This window comes from Pseudorca crassidens, chromosome 11 (genome assembly GCF_039906515.1).
Source record: "Pseudorca crassidens isolate mPseCra1 chromosome 11, mPseCra1.hap1, whole genome shotgun sequence".
NCBI lineage: Eukaryota > Metazoa > Chordata > Mammalia > Artiodactyla > Delphinidae > Pseudorca > Pseudorca crassidens.
Genome location: NC_090306.1, coordinates 34,247,730 through 34,261,466, shown reverse-complemented (window position 1 = coordinate 34,261,466; position 13,737 = coordinate 34,247,730). Strand labels below are relative to the sequence as shown.

General features: G+C 34.2%; 1 protein-coding gene across 1 annotated transcript in view; it reads left to right on the top strand.

Moving 5' to 3' along the window:
• Nucleotides 1-12,814, top strand: part of SLC2A13 (solute carrier family 2 member 13) — a 426,384-nt gene extending 413,570 nt beyond the window's left edge. The window contains exons 8-10 of the mRNA XM_067696180.1: nucleotides 1,591-1,712; nucleotides 1,830-1,982; nucleotides 7,610-12,814. Of these exons, the coding sequence (XP_067552281.1) occupies nucleotides 1,591-1,712; nucleotides 1,830-1,982; nucleotides 7,610-7,836 (502 nt within the window). The 3' untranslated portion in view covers nucleotides 7,837-12,814. The remainder of the gene's footprint in view (nucleotides 1-1,590; nucleotides 1,713-1,829; nucleotides 1,983-7,609) is intronic.
• The last annotated feature ends 923 nt before the right edge of the window (nucleotides 12,815-13,737 follow it).

Below are 13,737 nucleotides of genomic sequence, written 5' to 3'. Positions count from 1 at the left end.
ATCTTGTCCTAACTGCAAAATCTAAAGCTTTCTACCACAACCTACTTACTCTCAGTGGTTTTAAACTGTTGCTGCAGCTTTCAAGGACTAACTGGAAATCATGTCTGACATACGAAATGGGTATGAAACGCATTTTTTTTAGGTATATTTTACATATACGACATTATATTCATTTCAGGTGTACAACACAATAATTCAATATTTGAATATATTGGGAAATCAACACAATAAGTCTAGTTAACATCCGTCACCACACATATTTACGTTTTTTTCTTATGATAACTTTTAAGATCTACTCTCTTATGCAATACAGTATTATTAACTATAGCTACCATGCCATATATTACATCCTCATGACTCATTTATTATATAACTGGAAATTTGTACCTTTTGACCCATTTTCACCTCACATTACCCCTCACCCCTGGCAACCACCAATCTGTTCTCTGTATCTATGAGCTCTTTTTTATTTTTGTTTTTTTTAAGATTACACATATAAGTGAGATCATATGGTATTTGTCTTTCTTCTGATTTATTTCACTAAGCATAATGCCCTCAAGGTCCATCCATGTTGTCTCAAATGGCAAGATTTCCATCTTTTAATGGCTGAATACTATATATATTACTATATATATACACCACATTTTGCTTTATCCATTCATTCATTGATGGATACTTAGGTTGTTTCCATGTCTCAGCTATTGAAAATAATGCTGCAGTGAACATGGGAGTGCAGATATTTTTTCAAGTTAGTGTTTTTGTTTACTTCTGATAAATACCCAGAAGTAGAATTGCTGGATCGTATGGTAGTTCTATTTTTAAGTTTTTGAAGAATCTCCACACTGTTTTCCATAGTGGCTGCACCAATTTACATTCACACCAACAATGCACGAGGGTTCCCTTCTCTCCTTATCCTCACCAACACTTTTTATTTCTTGTCTTTTTTTTTTTTTTTTTTTTTTTTGCAGTACGCGGGCCTCTCACTGTTGTGGCCTCTCCCGTTGCGGAGCACAGGCTCCGGACGCGCAGGCTCAGCGGCCATGGCTCACGGGCCTAGCTGCTCCACGGCATGTGGGATCTTCCCGGACCGGTGCACGAACCCATGTCCCCTGCATTGGCAGGCGGACTCTCAACCACTGCGCCACCAGGGAAGCCCTATTTCTTGTCTTTTTGATGATAGTCATTCTAACAGATGTTAGACGATATCTCATTGTGGTTTTGATTTGCATTTACCTGATGAATAGTGATGTTGTGCACCTTTTCATGTACTTGTTGGCCATCTGTATGTCTTATTTCAAAAAGTGTCTATTCAGATCCTCTGCCCATTTTTCACTCAGATTGTTTTTTTGCTGTTGAGTTGAATGCACAATGTGTTGTTCTTGAATTATATTCAGCTCTAAAAAGTTTTATGTCAGCTTACATATCTAATCCTCCTATTTAAATCTTAAATTTTTTTTCAAGAGAAACATGTTGGATTCTTTTCCTTAATGAGATTAAGGAACTTCCAAATACCTTCTAGATCATCACACTGAATTTCTGCAACTATACCCTAAAACCCTAAGTTTATATTTATATTGCATTATTTTTCAGGTGTGAAAATGAAACCAAATTCAAAACAGAAGAAGTATTTTGGGCTTACAATTTCTGCCCTACTCCATACTCCTGGACTGCACTTCTGGGCCTTATTTTATATCTTGTTTTCTTCGCACCTGGTAAACAAAGGCTTTGTTGTTATTATTGTTATGTTAATTAAACTGTCTCTATTTAGAGGAGAAAAACGCTTTTAAATTACTTACTACATTTACTGAAATTCATTTTGTATTTCTCAGGAATGGGACCAATGCCTTGGACTGTGAATTCTGAAATATATCCCCTTTGGGCAAGAAGTACAGGAAATGCATGTTCATCTGGAATAAATTGGATTTTCAATGTTCTGGTTTCATTGACATTTTTACACACAGCAGAGTATCTTACATACTATGGTAAGAGAATATTTTTTCCAGCTATAGTTTCATTTTTATTTTCCTACTCTATTTTTAGATATGCTATCATTTGTGATTGAAAGATTAGATGGTTATATTTTTGCTATTATAAATTCTCTATATGGCTTTCTTATTCCCCACAGTCCTTGGCAATGTTTCTGGGAAAAGATAAGAGGAACTCTCCTTTCCTAAGCAGTATTGCTTATAGCCTTCACCCACCCGCCTACACTTCAGACCCAGACATCTCCCAGCTATCTCCCCAGTTGGAAATCTTCACAGCAAGGCCTTTAGTTTAATGAAAAAACATAAACAGAGAATGGTAGAAAACTGCAGGAGTCTAGGGCTAATGCTTGAAGATGTCTCATAACAGGGATGGAGTGGTATCCAAGAGTGGAAGTAGGGTTAAAGTAGCTCCCCCAAATGCTGTGCTATGAGTTATGCCTTCCGCTCTGTCGTCTGTGCTGTTCAGGCCAAAGCATTTCAGGATCCACTGAGGCCAGCACTTACCACTGCCAAAACTATAAATGTGGCAGAAGTGTTCAAGTGAAAATGTGTGGAGACCGTACCTCGAAGAAAACAATCTTGAGAAGTGACTGAGTTAGGAAAAAACTTTGGGAAGCTACTTCAAGTTTATCTTTGCTAAAATGAAATGATTTTGGCTTTTTAGCAAGAGGATTTCTTCACTGTATGAGTTTATAGCTGTGATTGGATTCTAAATGATGAAATAGGAGGTTTTCATTCTAATCTTCTCATGAGCCTCTGTGATTGTATATTGAATGCCTATTGCTTAGTCCATTCTCTGATCCCCTCCCCTATCACCTCATCTCACCCCATCCTATGTTCTGGCTAATTATAATTCCTTTTTGTAAGAACAGGTTTATTTGTCAGCTCCCCTACCCCACCCCTCACTACTGGACCATAAATCCTTTGAGCTTAGGCCAGGATTATGCTTTGTTCACCATTATATTCCCAGTGCCCTCCAGGGCATCCTATTCACTTAATAAGCGCTCAGAAGTATTTGTCAAATGAATAATTACACGGATGAACTTTTAGATGAATGGTGAATATGAGGAAACATTATAAAAGTCTATTCCTCCTGTCTTCTGAACATGCTGAATTGATATTTGCTTTTATTTAAAACTATTTATCTAATGCTTTTTTTATCTTTATAAAACTCCTCTCTCTGCTGATCACCATTAGGGACATTTAGAAATATTTATTTTCTTAGAAAGGGAATGCGCTGGCATTTTAAACTGGATATATATTTAATATATTCAGCCTTATCCCATTTGGCAATTAAAATGTTTTACATAAATTTGTAAGCTTATCTTCCTAACAGCATAAATATGAACACAATATTTATCCATATTTTCTGATTCTTGAGAACACTTAAATATATGAAGACCTAAATATAGACTAATATCTTGAGAAAGCATTTTTTAATAGAAAGTCATAGACCAAATAATAAAAGTCTATGTGGTAAGACTTTTGATAGCAAAGCACCTCTTCCTTGAATAAATTCTGTCAGAAAAACATGAGGCAACAGAAGCAAAATTTAAATATGGCATAGCCAGGCTTCTTTCAGAAATATCTCCTTGGAAGGAGCTTTTTGCTTTGCATTAAGCCAAGCTTCTATCAGGTCAGCACACTGTCCATTAGGTCCTCACTAGTGGAACAGTATCTCAGCTCAGGTTAGATTTTCCCTATTTATTGCTCTATATTTTAATCTATAGGTTACTGATTTATGTAAGGTATATGTTTATATTCCTGATTTAACAAATATGCACCATAATGATGTATTTCTCTGGAAATATTCATGTCTTCTTTTACTTCCTTTCTTATTGTTTCATAAGACCTCAAGTTATTTTTGTTTTCCAACATCTTTATTGGAGTATAATTGCTCTACAATGGTGTGTTAGCTTCTGCTGTATAACAAAGTGAATCAGCCGTATGTATACACATATCCCCATATCCCCTCCCTCTCACGTCTCCCTCCCATTCTCCCTATCCCAACCCTGTAGGTGATCACAAAGCACCGAGCTGATCTCCCTGTGCTATGCAGCTGCTTCCCACCAGCCATCCATTCTACATTTGGTAGTGTATATATGTCCATGCCACTCTCTCACTTCGTCCCAGCTTACCCTTCCCCCTCCCCATGTCCTCAAGTCCATTCTCTATGTCTGCGTCTTTATTCCTGTCCTGCCCCTAGGTTCTTCAGAACCTTTTTTTTTTTTAGATTCCATATATATGTATTAGCATGCAGTATTTGTTTTTTTCTTTCTGACTTACTAAACTGTTTGACAGACTGTAGGTCCATCCACCTCACTACAAATAACTCAGTTTCGTTTCCTTTTATGGCTGAGTAATATTCCACTGTATATATGTGCCACATCTTCTTTATCCATTCATCTGTCGATGGACACTTAGGTTGCTTCCATGTCCTGGCTATTGTAAATAGTGCTGCAATGCACATTGTGGTACATGATGTTTTTTGAATTATGGTTTTCTCAGGGTATATGCCCAGTAGTGGGATTGCTGGGTCGTGTGGTCATTCTATTTTTAGTTTTTTAAGGAACCTCCATACTGTTCTCCATAGTGGCTGTATCAATTTACATTCCCACCAACAGTACAGGAGGGTTCCCTTTTCTCCACACCCTCTCCAGCATTTATTCTTTGTAGACTTTTTGATGACGGCCATTCTGAAGACCTCAGGTTTTGATTCCTTCCTAAACTATACTGCCTAGAAAGGTCTGCCTTGGACCCCATTCAGTAATGTTTATTACTAAAAGTTATCATTAAAATGTCACCAGTATATCACTTTATTTATAACACATGTGACTAAATAGATCCCTTGATGAGCATTATTATTAAAGTTCCTGTGTTTAAGTACTGAAATTCAATCAAACATGGTCTTTAATTCCTCATTTTATATGATTCAATTAAATATTTGTTTTAATCTGAAACTTAATATAGGATTCTAATAAGATTTATTTCCTTTAGAATAAAGCTGAGGAATATCTGCACTCTTTAACAATCCTGACAGACTTGTTACATTTTTTTCATTTTCATTCCAAGGGGGCATAATTAAGAAAGTGAGTTACATAATTGTCTTGCCCATTACATGGAGCAGGTCACAGCCTCCCAGGCCTGCCTACACCTCGCCTCTGTGGCTTAACCACAGGTCTCACCAGTGAAGCCCATATACGCAATTTTGGCATTTGCCTTCTTTAGATTACTCAGATTTTTATAAAAGGAATAGAATTTCCTTAATTTGGCTTTGGGAATCTGGTTCACACACAAGAAACTTCATGGCATTTAAGAATATTTGTAATCCATCTAATTGTTTTTGACTGTATGAATTTAGTGCTAACAGGTTTGATTTGTTACTTCTAATCATGCCACTGTACCTAAATTGTGAAAGATGATGACTATTTCTCAACATTATATTTTATAAAGCCAGACTATAGACTATATTTACTCTGTTAGACATTTTAGAGTTTAGCGTCCTGATTTGGTCTAAAATGTTTTACCCTCTGCACTTATTTTTTTTCTGTATTATCAACATGATTGCCATCCTTTCTTTGCCCCTCCCCACAGAAGATTCCGTTTCTCTTCTTATGTTCACAATTTTGCTTATCTGTATTCAGAACACAGGATTTCATCTCCTATCATTTTTTTCTCAAAATTCCACATTCTCCAAGAGCTAGCTTGTCAGTATCACCCTTTAGATGAAAACATTACCAATTTATTAGGCATGCTGATCTTACTAGCAACTATTCTTCCCTAGTCATTTAGTAAAACTTAATAATGCTGTCTATCACTCTTTTGAGCAACTAACATCCAAAATTCTAATAGGAATGTAGCATACATTTTTTCTATTCTTTGCAGTTTAGCCAGGCAGAATTTATTTTCCCTGTCAGATCAGGAAACAAGGTCAAGACAATTCAAGAAACTGCTCAAGGATTCAGCCTGCATCACTTTGTGACTTTCAGACCTACACTGTCGACAGAGACATGGTGCCTTTCTCTCACTATAACACTCAGCTATTCATTCCAGATGACCTATTATTATTTTCTGATTATCAAGTATAAGACATAAAAATATATAAACTTGTAGTAAGTGTTTAATGTAAACCAAACTGAAATGAAGTAATTTTATTTATTTATATTTGTAAATGGAATTGTACTTTTATTAAAGAAAGTATTTGATTTATGCAGGTCCCACTCCTTAAGAATTATGTAGCTTCTGATGATTTAATCTAACAAATTATGTCTTGGTTTAGTCAACCTTTTCATATTTTTCCTAATGTTTACCTCTGTTTCCCTTTTATTTTCTCATGGCTCCTCATTCCAAAGAGCAGATTCTTTGGAGTGGCCAATTCAGCAGCATTTTTCCTCTCTAGTTTTCCTTGAGTCTTCCCAAGAAATGTTTCTGTTTCTGAACCATTTCTGAAATGGTTACTTATAGGCCTACTAAACTACTTTATAGGCATAAAAACTACTTTAAGAAAGTAGTTTTAGTAATGTTTTTCCACATTCTGTAATGATTCAGCAGAACTGAGAAATACTATTCAGTTCTTTAATTGCTGTACTATTTAGCTTATAGCTTGACTTTCAGATATGTCTTCATGACGTCTAGTATAGCCCTTTATTTCAGATCTGCTACCCAGTGAGTTCCATCTGGCAGTCAACAAGAGAACATTCATTCTCTAAACACTCCAATGTGTCTGCACTGTACTAGGAACCCAAAGACAAGCCATAGACTCTGTCATTGAGGAGACCACTTTTTCTGGTCTCCTCCTCAAGCGTCTCATAACCATCTTTCCTATACCAGTCCTGATTTGGGTTGTAAAACTTAACAGAATTATAATTTAAACCATAAATTTAAATAGGAGCTGAGAAATGATTTTACTTAATGAGGAAACTGAGGTCCAGGGAGGAGGTTAAATGACTGTCTAGAAGCCACATAGCAAGACTTAAGCCAGATCTTCCAACTCCCAATCTGATATCCTTTCTCCAGCCATTTGTCTTTTAAGACCAGAGATATCCAGGAATGGTGAGAGGTGGTCATCTTTGGATTGTGATTGAAGGTAGATCCAACAGGATTTTCTAACAGAGTGGGTATTGGGTGGGAGAGTAAGAGAAAACTCAAAGTTGACTTCCAGACTTTGGGCATTGACCCATGAATTCAGCAATATCGTCATTGAATGCGGTTCTGGAAATACAAGACAAATGAGAAGGAAATTTCTCCCTCAAAGTGCCTCAAGTCTAGTAGACAAGACAGACAAATATATTTACCTAATTATAATACTTCTTGGTTGTTATATACCACTTTGCCTCAGCAGAGTTTTGTGAAAACCCAATTAACTCTAACCAGGGAAGTGAGGAAAGACTTCAAAGCAGAAGTTATATCTGAGCCTGGTCTGTCATTCTTCTTGAGTGTGATTACACGACTTGAGTTTAGAAAGACAAATTGCATTATATTCACAGCATTAGAACAATTAGAATAAACGAGGCTGGAAGCAATTTTTTGGTTCCAGCTCAGACCACAGTCATGCATGATTGACCCGTTAAAATCAAGTACGTTTCCAATGTAAACCTATACATATATATTATTTCCCATTGCAGGAGCCTTCTTCCTCTATGCTGGATTCGCTGCTGTGGGTCTCCTTTTCATCTACGGCTGTCTTCCTGAGACCAAAGGGAAAAAATTAGAGGAAATTGAATCACTCTTTGACAACAGGCTATGTACATGTGGTGCTTCAGATTCTGATGAAGGGAGATATATTGAATATATTCGGGTGAAGGGAAGTAACTATCATCTTTCTGACAATGACGCTTCTGATGTGGAATAATTGTCAGCTGCTGATATATTTAGTAATTTAAACAAACTTGGGAGAGAAGAACAGCAATTGGTGACCTCACTGCCCTGCTTTTAATCTGGTTCTTTCCACAGTCTAGTTTTGAATGACTTCATATTCTAGAATATTTGATTCCAAGGAAGATACAATCACAATGACATTTTTTTTCACAAGCAGAGATGTAAAAAAAAATCTACAGAGATTTTAAACTAATAGTTTTTGAGCAAATGTGTATAATTCCTTCCTGAGATAGTTTAAAATGAATATTATACCCAGTGATTTCGTGATAATCCTTTTTTCCTAAGACTATATATAATTATTAGTGGCAATTGAGTCAGTGCTAATCTAGCCAAATCATATATGTGTGATATACTTACAGCAGAGGATTCTAAAGTATGGTCCAAGGGTATTTTCTGTCAAAGCATGGCCTGTTGGCCCTAAATTCTCCTAAGGACACGGAGCTTACCTGTGATCAGCTATTAGAAAGTAAACTCCATTTAAGCTTTCATCAACAAATTCAAAAGTGCGTCCTACAGGGGCACAGCTGTCCTTATATCCTTTGGATCCCACATTTTGGTTTGTCTCTCCAATTCATATCTGGAAAGTTCTTCAGAAGCTGACTCTGTATAGGATCATTTGAACATTATGAAAAGCAGGGCTTTTAGGGTTTATTTTCCTACATATTTTTTGCATCAGTGAGAAGTATACATTTGCACAGATTAGCTAGCAAGTTTTGATAAGTATATTTTATTGCTAGAAAGTAAGAAAGAAAAGATTTTTATGGACCTTAAAGATTTTTAACCCTGAGTTAGTCACTTAGGTGTGCAACTGTAAACACAAAATAGCACTAGATCTTCAACTGTGTTTCAGGGTCAGTTTTTGTTCATGCCAAAATCACCAGATATTCACCATGCCTTCACTCATCCACTCCGGAGTCCTAGTATTTGTGCCTTCATTTGTGTGATATAAATAACTTATAGCAGACTAATTTTCCCCTTCTTTTAATCAAATAATTTCTGAAACAAGAAAGGAAGGAAGAAAATCAGTGGCAGAAATAATCCTGCTGTTACTGATGTTTGTTTAATTAAGTAGTGGGACTTTTATTTTTCTTAACTTTTTATTAACTCTTCCTAAGGGAATTGTCACATTTTGTTACTTACGGTACTCGTCTTTTTTTTTCCTTTAAATTCTGAGAGCATAAACTGATTTTTATTTTGCACACCCTTTCTCATTTTACCTGACATTCTATATTAAAAGATACATAGATTTGTCTGTGGGTTTTTCCTTTGTCTCATGCTTGGCTTGGATTTTTTTCCTCCTTGTCTAAAAATTGGGATTTTCTACTGGAACAGATTAATGGTTCTCATGTAATATGCCTTTAAGAGATGTTGACTTACTACATTTCTACAATATCTTTTCAAAGTGTTCATTGGTTTTTATGCTCATTCATCAGTGAACTCCAATTTTCACTCGTATGTTAAGAACTATATAGTATGTACAAACTCACTCACAAAATTACTTGCTAGTTCCAGTGGAAATACGAATGACTCTTCTGTGGTCAGTTAAGAGTGCATACATTTGATGCATTTTAAAATAGCCCTAAATATCTAATAAGGTACTCTTTGGAGTGAAAAAGTGGCTCTCTGTAAATTCAGTATGTTTCTGCCAGTCTCCAAGATGGTTTGGTCTCTCTTGCTTGTTCTTATCACAATGATCACAGCTGAGAATGTAGCCAAGGAGGTTCATTCTCTAAACCTAAAAATCCTTCAGCCGAAAAAGAGTTTTCTCCCTTTGATAATTTCATGTAACTAAAAAAAATTAGAGAGCTTCTTTCCTTGAATTAGGCACTTTGGCAATTGATTTCTAAGGGGATATTGATTTTGATTTTCCCCAGAAAAGCAGATGTGCTTTGATAGAGAAAGTTATTATTCTATCAATATTTCTTATCCCATAAGAAATTTATTATCTGTATATTTCACACAGGTAGAGTGAAGCGGAAAATGAACTATTGTGTGGTAAAATATATCAGAATATAATGTGGAGAAAAAGTATTTAGACCCATAAAATGATCTCTTTAGAAGTTTGTTTTCCTGATTTATCCAAATAATTGCCTCAATTCTTCTCTTTATTGTATACATAGCCTTAACTATATGCTTATACTCAGCTGAGCTGAATGCACAGTAACTTTATTAAAGGAGCACCTGGGCTCATTATTTCCTAAAGCAGAACATAGCCTGTTCTCCTTGACATAAGCAAATGGTGTTTTCAACTTTATATCCATAAATGCACATAATAACAGGGAAAAATAGCCACAGTTCTTTTCCTCTATTCTCCTCAATTCCTTCTATAAGGGACTACTTGTTATTTATATAGTGATAAAGATAATATTCCATATCTTTGAAGTATAAGAGAGGCACAGTATAAGAATTATTTATAATTTTTTAATAACTACTTGAAAAGGAACCTTATACAATTAGGGTATTATTTTTAGATTCAGTGAACATTTATAGTATATTAAAAATTTAATGTTTGAATTTTGCAGGTTTTTTAGTATTATGCACCTTTTAAGTTATCAAGCATCTTTGGCTACTGCTATCAACTTGAAAACATTCCATTTGAAATATCATCAAATATATATTTTGTAGGACAATTTATATATGGTATGATTTGACCTACCATATTAAAACACATTAAGCATCATGCTTTTAGCTGAAATTATATGTTTCCTTCTAACCATGCTGCAAATTTAATAGAGGTATATTGTGATTTAGGAAAATATACGGAAGACAGTCATAACCCCTACTGAGGCTTAGCTGGATGGCTGGTGAGATCTGCACTAGACTTAAGAGAATGTAACGTTTCATCTGCGTCTGAACACATAGGGCTAAATGTGATGTCAGATTTTAAAGATTTGGTATTAATATTTTTCTTAAATATAAAATTTCTTATAATTTTGATTGTTTCACCTTAGTCAATAATTGCCCAAAACATGATGTTTAATGTATATGTAAAAGATCTAAATTAAGACTAGATTTAAAGGGTAATATTTCCATTTGAAATTTTGTTCCCAGTCATATGCAGTAGTTAGTTCCCAGATGGAAAATGCTATGAGAGTAATGCTATCAAGTGCTTTTCATATTTTTATTTTACCACTGAACCATTTTAATATAAAAGAGTCTAAATATTATTTCTTAAGTTATTTACTCTAAAATAGGAAATCTGTTAAAGCAGAGAATTTAGAAATTGTTTACTATAATTTCAAAATCAGTTATATAGAGGAAGAATTAATAGGAAAAATATAAGTTGACAACTTATCCTTTTCCTTTTATATCAGAAAGTAAAACTGAAATGTACTATAATAATCCATAGATCTTGGGGGGAGAATATTCTAGAAAATACTCTTCACATGTTATCTAAGAAAGTCTCACTAGTCTCATTAGTTTAATGACACTAATATATTTTATAAATACTGTAATACAGTAAGGGGAGTGGGAAAATTGTTTTGACTTTATTTCATCAGCACAGTAATTAAGAACAATAAATAAGATGTTTTGTTATAATCAGATTCTTTTACTATTCTCTTAGTTATAATATCTCAAATTATACTAAGTACCTAACAACTGACATTTATACAGTTGTTGTATCATGTTTTAAGTTGCCAAATTCAGACATTTTCAGTAACTGCGAATAAAAGAATGACATACCATGCTGGAAGCAGAGAATTCATAATATGTGCTTTATACCAAAATGTATTGAATTGTGGGTAAAATTTACAGCTCATATGTAGCTTCTGCCTGTTAAGAGACTCAGAACTGTTCTCTGCATTAGTTTTAACATCCTGTTTTCTGTCACTTTCTATCTGTTTTCTTAGCCTCATGTACAGTAATGTTAAGCTAATTTGATGAAGTGATTCAGGTTGTAGCAATGTATCAGTTTTCAGTTCTTCTGGGTGAGCAATATTGCTGCTATTTTCTAGAAATAGCAATCATTTTAAAATGCCAAACAGCTTACTGCTACCAACTTTCTTAAACATCATCTCTTAGAGAAGGAGATTTTCATGTGCCAATAATCATGAGAGAGGTATTTTGTAAGTGTTAATGATGTTCAGAAGTACATGAAAGAATTTTATCTCATAATTTGCTTGTGAGTGTAAAACAATGTAATTCTTATAAATCTTTACTTTGTATGTATAAAACACAGTCTGTTGCACTTGAGTGATTTGGTCTATGGAATGTTAAATATCTACCTTCATTTAGCAGTAATATTCATGTTTTGATTTTAGACAGTTAAGTCCATGCACTTAATTTTATCATATCTATATAAATGGGAAAAAGAAATATAGCTTACAAGTACTAAAAATTAAATCCACCAATATTTTGTCAAGTTTTAAAATTTTAGCAAATTTAACATTATTTCGTCTCATTTGAAGGTTAAAAAAATGATACTTATCTCTAGCCAAAGTTGAAATTTATATTCTACATGTCCAAACTGGTTCCTAGCAGCTTTTGGACTATATCTCACTTGATGTTATAGTATCTTTTATTTGTAATAAATGTTCAAATTTCTATTTAAAAGCTCTAATGTACATCTAGATTAAATGAAAACACAGGTTTATGCTTTTAAAATATGTTTTCAAAAGTATATTTTAATTTCTGAGAATGCATGTTATATAGTGTTTAATACTCCACATGTCTTAGCAAATCCCATATATTTATTCCTACATATGACACATGGGATATCTCTTAAAAATTATGAATATGTATCATTTCCTTCAAAGTCATTGTAGCCTATAGTTGTATCAAAAGTATTGTATATTTTATGGAGATTTAGTGATGTATATGTAAATGTTTTTTAAGTTATTTTATTGAAGTTCAATCTTTACATAAAATTTAAATCTTTTTTTAAAAAAAGTGTCAGTGCCAGAACTGTAAATGAAAATAGTCAAATAAAAGTTAAGACAATTCACTACTCATTTGTCTCCCTTGTAGTTTTGTATTTTATCCAATTCTTTTCCTTGGATTTTAGGATCTAGGTTACAAAGTAAAAGCATCTACAAAGTTTACCTACCTCTATATATTTATGCAATGCTACTCATTTTAATGATATTTTACCTCTTTTTGACCATGGTTAAACTTAACTACCTTTAAACTATTTTATAATACCTAAAAATTATTGCAAGGAGTTATTCTAAATAGTAAATATAAAACTTTGAAATGAAGTACTCAGAAATCCTTGAAATATTGTTTCTTATTGTTGTCAGAACCAGATGTTGACATGAACCATTGTGTCAGATTGACAAAAATTGTTTATGGTTGTTGCTTTGTAAATGAAAACAAAATATCTGCTGGATGACCAGTTGACAGTTCTTTTGGAATTCTGCTGCTCTTCATTGCCATTCTGCCCCAACTGTAGCTTTTATTAGTAAGCATTATATTATTGTTTGATCTGGGCAGCCATCAGACTTATCTCCATAGTTAGGGTGTACCATCCTGAGCCCAACTATAGAACTAGTCTGAGGAGATCTTCTGAAGACAGTAGATCCACTTTCACTCAAAGGCTTACAATGGAGTTGCATCTTAAGCAAGGATTCTGATGTCAGCAGGTAAGGCAAAAATCCTACAGTCAAAATGACCCTTGAAAATCCCATAAGTTATGTATAAAGTGTCCACTCATCTGAATACCTGAATAGTGCAGTTCATATCGGTATCAGTGGTCAGAAAAGTCTTCATTTAATTGTCTAATCTTGTGGGGTAAATGTTGTCATCCTTTTGTGGATACTAAAACTTAAATTCAGAACATTTTGGTGATTTGCCCAAGATCACACACTAGGAAGTGTTTACAAAATTTTTCTCTGCAGTGACTACACCACACTCTTTCTCTCTTGGTCCTCATTTG